General features: G+C 39.1%; 1 protein-coding gene across 1 annotated transcript; it reads left to right on the forward strand.

Moving 5' to 3' along the window:
• Positions 1 to 228: 228 nt before the first annotated feature.
• Positions 229 to 8,891, forward strand: ARMC10 (armadillo repeat containing 10). Its single transcript, XM_035549310.2, has 6 exons — positions 229 to 352; positions 1,560 to 1,711; positions 3,310 to 3,444; positions 4,745 to 4,921; positions 6,653 to 6,724; positions 8,253 to 8,891. The coding sequence occupies exons 1-6, from the start codon at positions 229 to 231 to the stop codon at positions 8,505 to 8,507; spliced, it is 915 nt and encodes a 304-aa protein (XP_035405203.1). The 3' UTR covers positions 8,508 to 8,891.
• The last annotated feature ends 697 nt before the right edge of the window (positions 8,892 to 9,588 follow it).

The following is a 9,588-nucleotide window of genomic DNA, read 5'->3' on the forward strand; positions in this document are numbered from 1 at the left end:
GTGCATTCTCCTTTTTCTCCCAAGTGTCTCACAAAGGCTCTTCGCGGCTGCTGTGCGCCGCGAAAGCTGAAGCCGCGCTGAGGTACGGCAATGCCCGGCGCCCTTCAGCCCTTCATGTCCCTTCATCTCCTTCATCTCCCTCAGTTTCTTCATCTCCCTCAGCCCCCTCGGCTCCCCCCCGGCGGCGGGGCGGTGCCGGATGGGGCGGCTGCTTCCGCGGCCGGGGCGATGGGGGAGCGGCGGGGGGCGATTGTGAGGGCGGCCGCGGCCGGGCTCGTGCTCGGGGCCGCCGCCTGCTATTGCCTGTGGCGGCGGGCGGCGGGCGGGGGGCGCCGGCGGGGGCCGCCCGCAGGTGAGGCGGGGAGGGGTTGGCGGCAGGGCCGGGGGCTCGGTTGCCTACAGCGGCTGGGAGAGGCCCCGAGGCGCGGGGAGAAGCCGCCGTGTGTGGCATGGGGTGGGCTCTGGGTGAGGGGGTGCCCCTACAGGGCTCTGCAGAGGATGCGTTATTTAAAAAAAACACAACAACCACCCTCAAATATACGCATTTTTAATTCCCCTAAATGTATATACAATCGATGTATCAACTTAACAGGCTTATATGCTGTTCTGGTGTTGAAGCTGTGTTCCCCCATAATTCAAAGCTAAGCAAAGTGGGCCTGAAGGAACTTGCAATGTGAAAGTGCAGATAAGAACCAATTTAGTTTGTTTTCCAAGCTAGCTGTCGGATTGTCATAATTTACTTTGATTTTATTTATTTATTTATTTTTTAAATCAAGGAATACTATGGTGTTTGCCTGAGGAAGTGCTGGCAGCAAATATGAGAACCTGTGAAGGATTTCTTGGCTTTCAAAAGTCATTTCCAGCCATCTGTGACTAGTCCAGTAGTCACAGATTGGGCCTTCAGACAGTTCAGCTACCTAAATAGTTCTGCCTCCAACCTGGTTGAAAATGGTCCTTGTTGTCACTAGTGTCACTCTTTTTTGAAAGCCAGGTACTCCATAGCATCATTCTGACTGAGAAGTGGCCTTCCTCAGTTAGCCGAGTGACTGCACTCTGTGAACAGCAGCATTCTTAATATTTTGGCTGTTACTTTGTCAAAGAACCTCAGTTTACTGGCAAAATGTTATTAGCATAATTTCTGGAAATAGTAGTCCTCAAATCAGAAGTTTTATTCTCTTTTCGCACAGTGTTCAGACATCTCCACGTTTCATTTCAGGGAATGTTAGAAAAAAATTAGCATGTTTGGTGAATATTCCTTATAATTTTGAATGGGAGGTTTGCTGTTGGTTAACCAAAGAGTAATGTACACCAAGCTCTGTTTAATACTCCTTTTTTTTTTTTTTTCCTACTTTGAAAAGAAGTAGCCACAGGATTCAGGAAAGAGGATGGGAGTCCTGCTGTGGTAAAACAGAATCTTTTTGCTATGATATGGTGGTTGGGTACAGTCGAACTCAGAACAATATGTACTATAACTAAGAGCTAGGGCTCAGCTTGGTAAAAAAGCATTCAGTGGTAACTAAGTGAAATGTTATTAAGTATTTCATTTAATTTTTAAACAGTGACAGAAAAAAGTCCTCCAGAGTCACCCCATACCATGGATGCGGATGCTCTACAGAAACTTATTCATTTGCTCCAGGCCACAGATGATCCATTAATTCAAGAGCAAGCTTTAATCACTCTCAGCAACAGTGCCGCCTTCTCTGTAAATCAAGTAAGTATTGTTTTGTAGAAAACAATGGTGTTTCAGTACCAGTCGGTATGGAAAATGAAAGGTGCTGTTTTGCTGAAGACTGAGACACAAGACTGAGAGCTAGGTTATCTTGTGTTCCAAAATCCATTTTATGTCTATGCCTTTATTTCCTGCTAGTACAAAGAATGTAATTTACCAGCCTTAGAAGTTTTATCTAAGCTTAATCTTTGTACAAATTACATTTATACAACTTTGTACAGCATTCTGTGTTTTCAAAGTACTGTAAATATCTTTATATCTTTTGTTGCTTACAGTTGTGTAATGTTAATTAAAGGGTTGAATTTGAGACAAGTTAAATAATTTCAGGATCTGATCTGAAATCTACTGAGATAATTTAATGTAGTTCTTTATGTTTGTTCTAATGTAGTTTCTTTATGTCCAACTCGGAGGTTGGACTCGATGATCTTGAGGTCTCTTCCAACCTAGAAATCTGTGTCTGTGTCTGTGTCTGTGTTTATAAAGTTGCATGCCATTTGCATCTTAGTAGCTTCCCAACTAAGTCTCTTCAATTCAATTGGGAATATGATGCAGGAAAGCTTTGAGATGGATGCACATTTTCATGTATTTGTAAAGGCTTAACCTCCAGGGTTGCCCCCACACACACTCCATTTTTTTTCTTTTTCTTTTTGTATGGAACTTATGACAGCTGTCTATTCTGGCTGCTTAAAACTCTTTTCCTAATAGAAATCTCTCAGAACACAATGTAACTGAATCAAGACCCATCTCCATTTTCTTGAAAACAGTTTTTATTTTTATCTTTTTTCTCATTTAGAAGTCATTAAATCACCAAAAGACCAATTCACTAAGTGTAAGGGAAAAGAAAGACAAAGTATTATAATTTCTACTTGTAATAATATAAAGCTGCATCTTGAAACTCTCTTCTGATCGGACAGGACTATTAGGTACTGTGACCTGTTCATTGTCTCAACTATTCTATAAACTTGATATGCAATAATTACCTTTGATTTTGCATAATCTGAGATGCTTTAAGCATTCTTTGCACCAAGTTTTAGAAGTAAAGGCATTATGCCATTGCCAAATAACATCAAATTATACGTTGACCCTAAGCAGGACTATTGGTAATTTCAGTGGAAGCAATATATTCAAAGTCAAAGGGCAGCTTAGTGATTGCACATCTTAGAATTAACAAGCTGTATCAAATCCTTCTCCCACTTAGCACAAGCAAAGCATAAAGGATATTTTTCTACCAGCTTTAGGAGCTGTCTGAATTTGCAAGCTCTTCAAAGTTCTATTATTTTCTGAGCAGCTCTTCAGAAGGATGTATAGTATTGATGTCTGTGAAATGAAATTACTTTCCAACATGTTTTTGATACTGTAAGCTGGTAATAGTTTCAAAATAAATGCCATACATAGTTTATTTTTGTATGGGATGATAACATAAAGAAATAACAAACTGCTAACACTCTCTAAACAAAGTAGTCTGTCATGTGGAAGTCATTCACACATTCCATGTGGATTAAAACAGAAACTTTGAGTAAAGCCTTCAGCACTTAATTTAAAAATTGTAGTAATCTTATTATGTGTATTTTATATTTCAGGATATAATTCGAAATTTGGATGGCCTTTCTGTTATTGGAGGGATGCTCTCAGGTTGTGTTCCCAAAGTTACAGAAAAAGCACTAAATGCACTTAATAATTTGAGTATGAATATTAAAAATCAGGAAGAGATACAGGTAAGTTTCATACAGGGAAAAAAATAAGAGTAATTGAGTCACAGAAAATAGTACAGGGCTTTCAACATATTTATTAAATACAGGGAAGGATGCTAAAATGTTTTGAGGTTAGATGTATGAGACATCAGATCTGGATGATCTGTGTATCCTAAGGCCAAATGGATGACTTAAAAATGCATCGTAACACTGGCAATTCCTTTTATAAAAAAAGACACTTAGGAAACTAGACAGCCTGTGTTTAGCTTTCACCAAATGCCACCGAATAGAGATTGTGCTGTTAATTTATAGTGAAATTATGTGAGACAACATGATTTCCAAATACGTCTAGAACATCAGCAACAGTTGTTTAATAAGATGTGTAGCAGGCTGAGCCTAGCGTGACACCTAGGCAAAGGAACTGGAGAATAAAATGGTAACTGATCCCTTGGGCTTGTCTGCAACGCAGTTTTCACTGTGATATTTTAATCCTAAAAGATAAGTCTGTAATGATGGCAACAAGTCTGACTGGTAGATACAAAAGATGGTATGAATGAGACAGGACCAGCCATCAAAAAGGCAGCCATTTTTGACATTATCTAATCAAGAAGTGTCCAAGCAGTGAGTTAATGTGCAGGTTTTAAGACTTTTGGTCATTTTTTCATTAGCTTGATAAAAAGACATTTTGACTGTATGTGATCATTTGCAGCATCTTTAGTGCTGAGCAACTTTTTTTTTGAAGTGGTGCTTGCCAATTGAAAAGCATTTATGTAGGCATATAGGTAGAAAATAACTCCTTTGATAAATGCAAAGTATTTTTTTTTTCTTAGTTAGGGCTCCAAGATTCATTGTGTGCTGTCATCCAGAAGAAATCTAGGTAAATAATAGTTGCAAGTGTCAGTTGTCATCATTGTTCTTGAGGAGTATGCCAGTGAATGGGCCACACAGTTGGAAGAAGGGATGTCATTCCAAGACTTATCATTAGCTTGATCTCAATACTTAAGAAGGCCTTTAAGTCATTTTTGAAACAACAACTTAAATGAAATATGCCACTTCTAGAATGGAGTCAAAGCAATTTGGGTTTTCAGAGTAATTTACGCTTCAGGGAAGTTATTTAGCATGAGTCTGTACTGTCTGCTTCTATCAGGCCAACAGAGTATCTGTGTGTTTTAAAAACAAAACAAAGTACTTGTTTCCAAGTACCTTGATCAGATCATGTATTCAACAAACAGTGTTCAATTTAGGCTACTGTTGCTAGACCATTGATACTATTTGTGAATAGAAAATGTGTTTGTATAAAAAGGAGCGTTCCCTTTTTCCCTAGGTATATATTGAGCAAGTTTGTAAGAATGTTGAATCAGCCCCTCTGAACTCTGATCTGCAGCTCGCTGGGCTCAGGTTGTTGACGAATATGTCTGTTACCAGTGACTACCACCATAAGATGATAACCAAGATCCCATGCCTTCTTCGTGTGCTTTCGGAAGGATCTGAAAGGACACAGGTAATGAGTACTGTATTCTTACAAACCAGTTATGAAGCTGTTTTACTAGCCTCCTTTCTACTGTTTTTGTTACGTGGCTTAGACTGTGCTTAGAAAATCAAATATTCCTTGATGATAGCAGTCCATAAAATCTGTAAAATGTGGATCGATATTACTTTCTCTATGTAGATTCAGGAATAAGGGGGAGAGGGAAGAGCATCTCGATAGTGCATTCATCGGGCTAGAGCTGTAGCAAACCAGTGCTGTGTGCGCTGCTGTTGCTCCATGCCTTTGCTACAGCAACTCTAGAATTCTCTTCTACTTCCTAAACATTGCAATTGCATCACAGAGCAAGGAGGATCTATCTGCATGTGAAAGGCTTCACTGATGCACGAATCTCTGGGGAAGCACGCCAAGCTGCGATAACCTAAGATCTCCATTTCCTTTCCTTACGGTTGTTACATCTCTTGCAACTGTGTGGCTGCAATGGGAAATTCTTTGTGATTCTGTGCTGATTTGTGAATTATTGCCAGAAGTATTGAAAGAGAAAAGCTTCAAATGGGGACTTGCAAATGTTGAGTTTCTCATCAACAGCTCCCCCAGGGCCTTCTCCTCAGGGCTGCTCTCAATCCATTCTCCACCCAGCCTGTGTTTGTGCTTGGGATTGCCCCAGCCCAGCTGCAGGACCTTGCCCTTAGCCTTGTCGAACCTCAAGAGGCTCGCACAGGCCCACCTCTCAGGCCTGTCCAGGTCCCTCTGGATGCCATCCCTTCCCTCCTGCGTGTCGGCCACACCACACAGCTTGGTGTCATCAGCAGACTTGGTGAGGGTGCACTCGATCCCACTGTCCGTGTTGCTGACAAAGATGTCAAACAGCACCAGTCCCGATACTGACCCCTGAGGAATTCCTTTTGTCACCGGTCTCCACCTGGACATTGAGCCATTGACTGCAACTGTTTGAGTGCAGCCATCCAGCCAACTCCTTATGCACGGAGCAGTCCGTCCATCAAAGCCATGTCTCTCCAGTTTAGAGACAAGGATGTCACGCGTAATGATTTTTAGGAACAGTGTGTTAGTCCATCTTGTGAAAAACACAGATGCATAAGTGAATGAGTAAGTACGTACTTTTGGCTTGTTGAAAACACATTTCATCAGGAACAATCCCACCTCTTAGTATAATGGAAAAAATGAACTGGATTTGCTGGGCATCAGAATTTAGTAGCCTGCTTTTTTTTTTCCTCTGAATCCTGCTCTTTATCTGCTTATTCTTTAGATTGGCATCTTTTTTCACTGTCATATCCTGCTTTTAAAATACTAAGAAAGTATCAGTCCTGTATTTAAGAATTGCATAAAACTGGATTACAGAGCGAGTTGATTCATTTAATTTGCTGATGTAATTGTGTGAAAGCTGAAGTCCTGAGAAAAGGCAGATTCTATAGTCTTTTTCATCTTAAAAAAAAAAAAAGTAAGCTAGTAGAGAGTATATTGGAGTCATTGCAGTCTGGTGACAATATTAAAAGCAGCAGCTTGACTGCATGAATCTTTCCTTCCTTTACTGAAAATTTGTGTTCAAAGACTCTAAGAAGAAAGGAATTGTTATGAAAAAATCAGAGGATAGCGGACTACAGTAAAACAGGGCGGGACAAGTTGTGGGCAGACAAAAGTGCTAAAGAAGATAAGGAAGCACTAATTTCTGCTCTCACACGTTCTGGTTTTAGAGCTTGCAATGAGCTTGTATGTTCCTCATTTCAGATCCAAGTTTTGAAAGTACTTTTGAACCTATCTGCAAATCCAGCCATGACAAGACATTTTCTCAGAGCTCAAGTAAGGTTCTTGTTATTTCATTAATTTTTATCCTTTTTTTTTTTGAGCAATTACATATGTGTATGTGTATAGATGTGTTAATGCATTAGAAGAATTTAAGTATATTACAAGTACATGTGCAATTCCAGAGTAAAATTTTAGCAAGTACATGGTTAAAATTAAAAGCTAGATGTATACATTCTTTCACAGGTTAGCCTTCTAGATTGTAGTGTATTACAGATTATATTAATTGCAGACTGTATTACTTGCAAATGGAGAGTCACCGAGCATATGCATTTGAAGGCACTTGGTCATACTTCCTGTGCACCATTCCAAATCACAGAATGGTTTGGGTTAGAAGTGACCTTAAAGACCATCCAGTTCCAACTCCCTGCCATGGGCAGGGACACGAGACCAGGTTGCCCAAAGCCCCATCCAACCTGGCCTTGAACACTTCCAGGGATGGGGCATCCACAGCTTCTCTGGGCAGCCTGTGCCTCACTGCCCTCAGAGTAAAGGATTTCTTCCTTATATTTAACATAAACCTACCCTCTTTTAGTTTATAGCCAAATAATTAGTAACAATTTGAAGACTGTTCTTACTTTCCACCACAGAGGTAGTACCAATACCATGAACTTTTTAAAGTAATATACAAAGTACCCTGATGAGTTTAAAAAACAAGCTCAAAATATCCTTTCCAGACATGTAGTCAGTATATAGATTGAAGATAGGGTACAAAGTTCAAATACAACCACTACTGTAGATCATTGTTTTCAACAGCTGTTTCAATAGCTAACGGTCTGTACCAAATAAAATCAAATTCCACTGAAATCCCCACCTCCTTTCTCAAATGCATCCATAAATCTTTGTCTCTAAGCACTATAAATAAGCTCTCTTTGTGCATTGCTTATGTCTCCATGGAGAACTTTATCTGATACTTGCTACTTGGCATACAGGTTTATTTCAGTTACATCCTTTCCTCACAAGGAAACAAAGATCTATGACTGGAATGGTTCTGCGTCCTCCTCCTCCTCTCCAAAATAAGTTCCTTAAAATATGCAATGGCTGATATAAAAATCAAACTTTGTTTTATGACATACCTGCCAAAAGCAGAGCTAGTCTAGATACTGCCAGATTTTCATGACTAACACAAGATTAGGGTAGCTAAACCTTCAGTTCTCTGCTAAAAGTGTATCTTTTTCTGTTCTATCAGATATGTTAACATACAAACATTCAGATCACCACAGAGGGCAAACCCAGCATTATTTATAATGAAAGCAGACTCTCTCACAGATAGGAATTTTCTAGACCACTGTATTTTGGAGACTGAAAGTACAAAGCATTGATTAGCCTGTGATACACACACACAAGCTAGTCTTTTTTAAAGAGGAAACATGCATGCCGTGGAGCATATGTAGTTCTGGTTTACATAGCTGCTGTTTTAGAGGGTGAAGATATTTTTTTTCCAATTTTTTTTAAAAGTTAACATTAAGTAGCTCTAAATAAATCTTCTGATGATTAAGTATGGATTCTTTATTTAATATCCTAGGTGCCATCACTGCTGTTACTTTTTGACAACCGTATAAACAGAGATATTCTGCTTAGAGCCCTGGTGTTGGCAGCAAACTTGAAAAAGAATGTGAACAATGAAGGTGGCTCGATGATTCAGGACCAATACAGTGAAGATTCAGTTTTCTCTATACTCTGCAGGGATTCTACCCCATTTGCTCAGAAGCTGGCATCTTTATTGCATCACCCTGATCCAGAAGTGAAAGAGCAAGTTGTGAGAATATTAACGCAATAGTAATTTTTAAAAGTGACTGACAAAAATATCTGATCTTAAGATTAGATATAAAAGAGTACTGAATAGTACTAGGCACAAATCAGTTGTTACAAAAGAGATTGCAATATATTTAATAGAGAGAGCATAACAGATGTCTCATAGGAGATAAAGCAGTAAGTTTTGGCTCTGAGAAACCACTATCCAGGTGGTACACGTAAACAGAGGGAGGTACAGTTTAAAGCATGAAAGCTTTTATATATACAGTGAATATTTTAAGATGAATAAAGTCTAAATATTCTAAATATTTAAATATAGAATATCTAAATATTCTCAATGTCAGAGTTTGTGCCTTATGTATTTACAGCTGTTGAGTATCTATAGAATGATGCATTAAAGATTCAGGACTTAGAGATCAGGCATTTACATTTTATTAATCTGACATCTATTAAAAAGCTACAGGCAAATCTTAGAAAATCTTAAACAGTGCCAAACTACCGCTGACTTCCTGCAGAAATAGTATTTTAAATGAAAATTGTAGATTAAAATTATTCAATGCTGTTTTTCCACCTTAACTGCAGAGAATACTAAGCATATGAAAATGTAGTATGAAAATATATCCATTCCATTTAGCTAAACTGCAGTGCAGTTAACGGCAACATGGAAGGCTTCCATACTTGAACAAAATCATAAGGATTTTTATCTCCCTTAAGTGATAACTCTGAAGGAAAGCATACATATTTTTCAGAATACTTTATTATGAGTCAAAGATTATCTGCAGCTCTGCTTTACTACCTTCATTAGAGAAGTATCACGCACATTTTTACAAAAGCTTCCTGTTCTGTGGAAGCCCTCAAGCCTGCTTGGAGAGACTCAATGAGAGGAGCTCTTGGAGAGCTCTACTCCTCTCATCAACATCATTGGAATAGGTGCTTCTGTTGAGTTAGCCACCACACATTTTCAATCACCTCTGCAGCATCAATTCAAAATGAAGTGGAATACATCTAAACATCGTAAAGAAAACTGAAGGAAGTTTCACTGATGAACACAAAACATGTAGTAAACACTTTACATTAAAACAAGGCTACTGAAACTTCCAGAATGC

Source organism: Cygnus atratus, chromosome 1, assembly GCF_013377495.2.
Source record: "Cygnus atratus isolate AKBS03 ecotype Queensland, Australia chromosome 1, CAtr_DNAZoo_HiC_assembly, whole genome shotgun sequence".
Taxonomy (NCBI): Eukaryota; Metazoa; Chordata; class Aves; order Anseriformes; family Anatidae; genus Cygnus; species Cygnus atratus.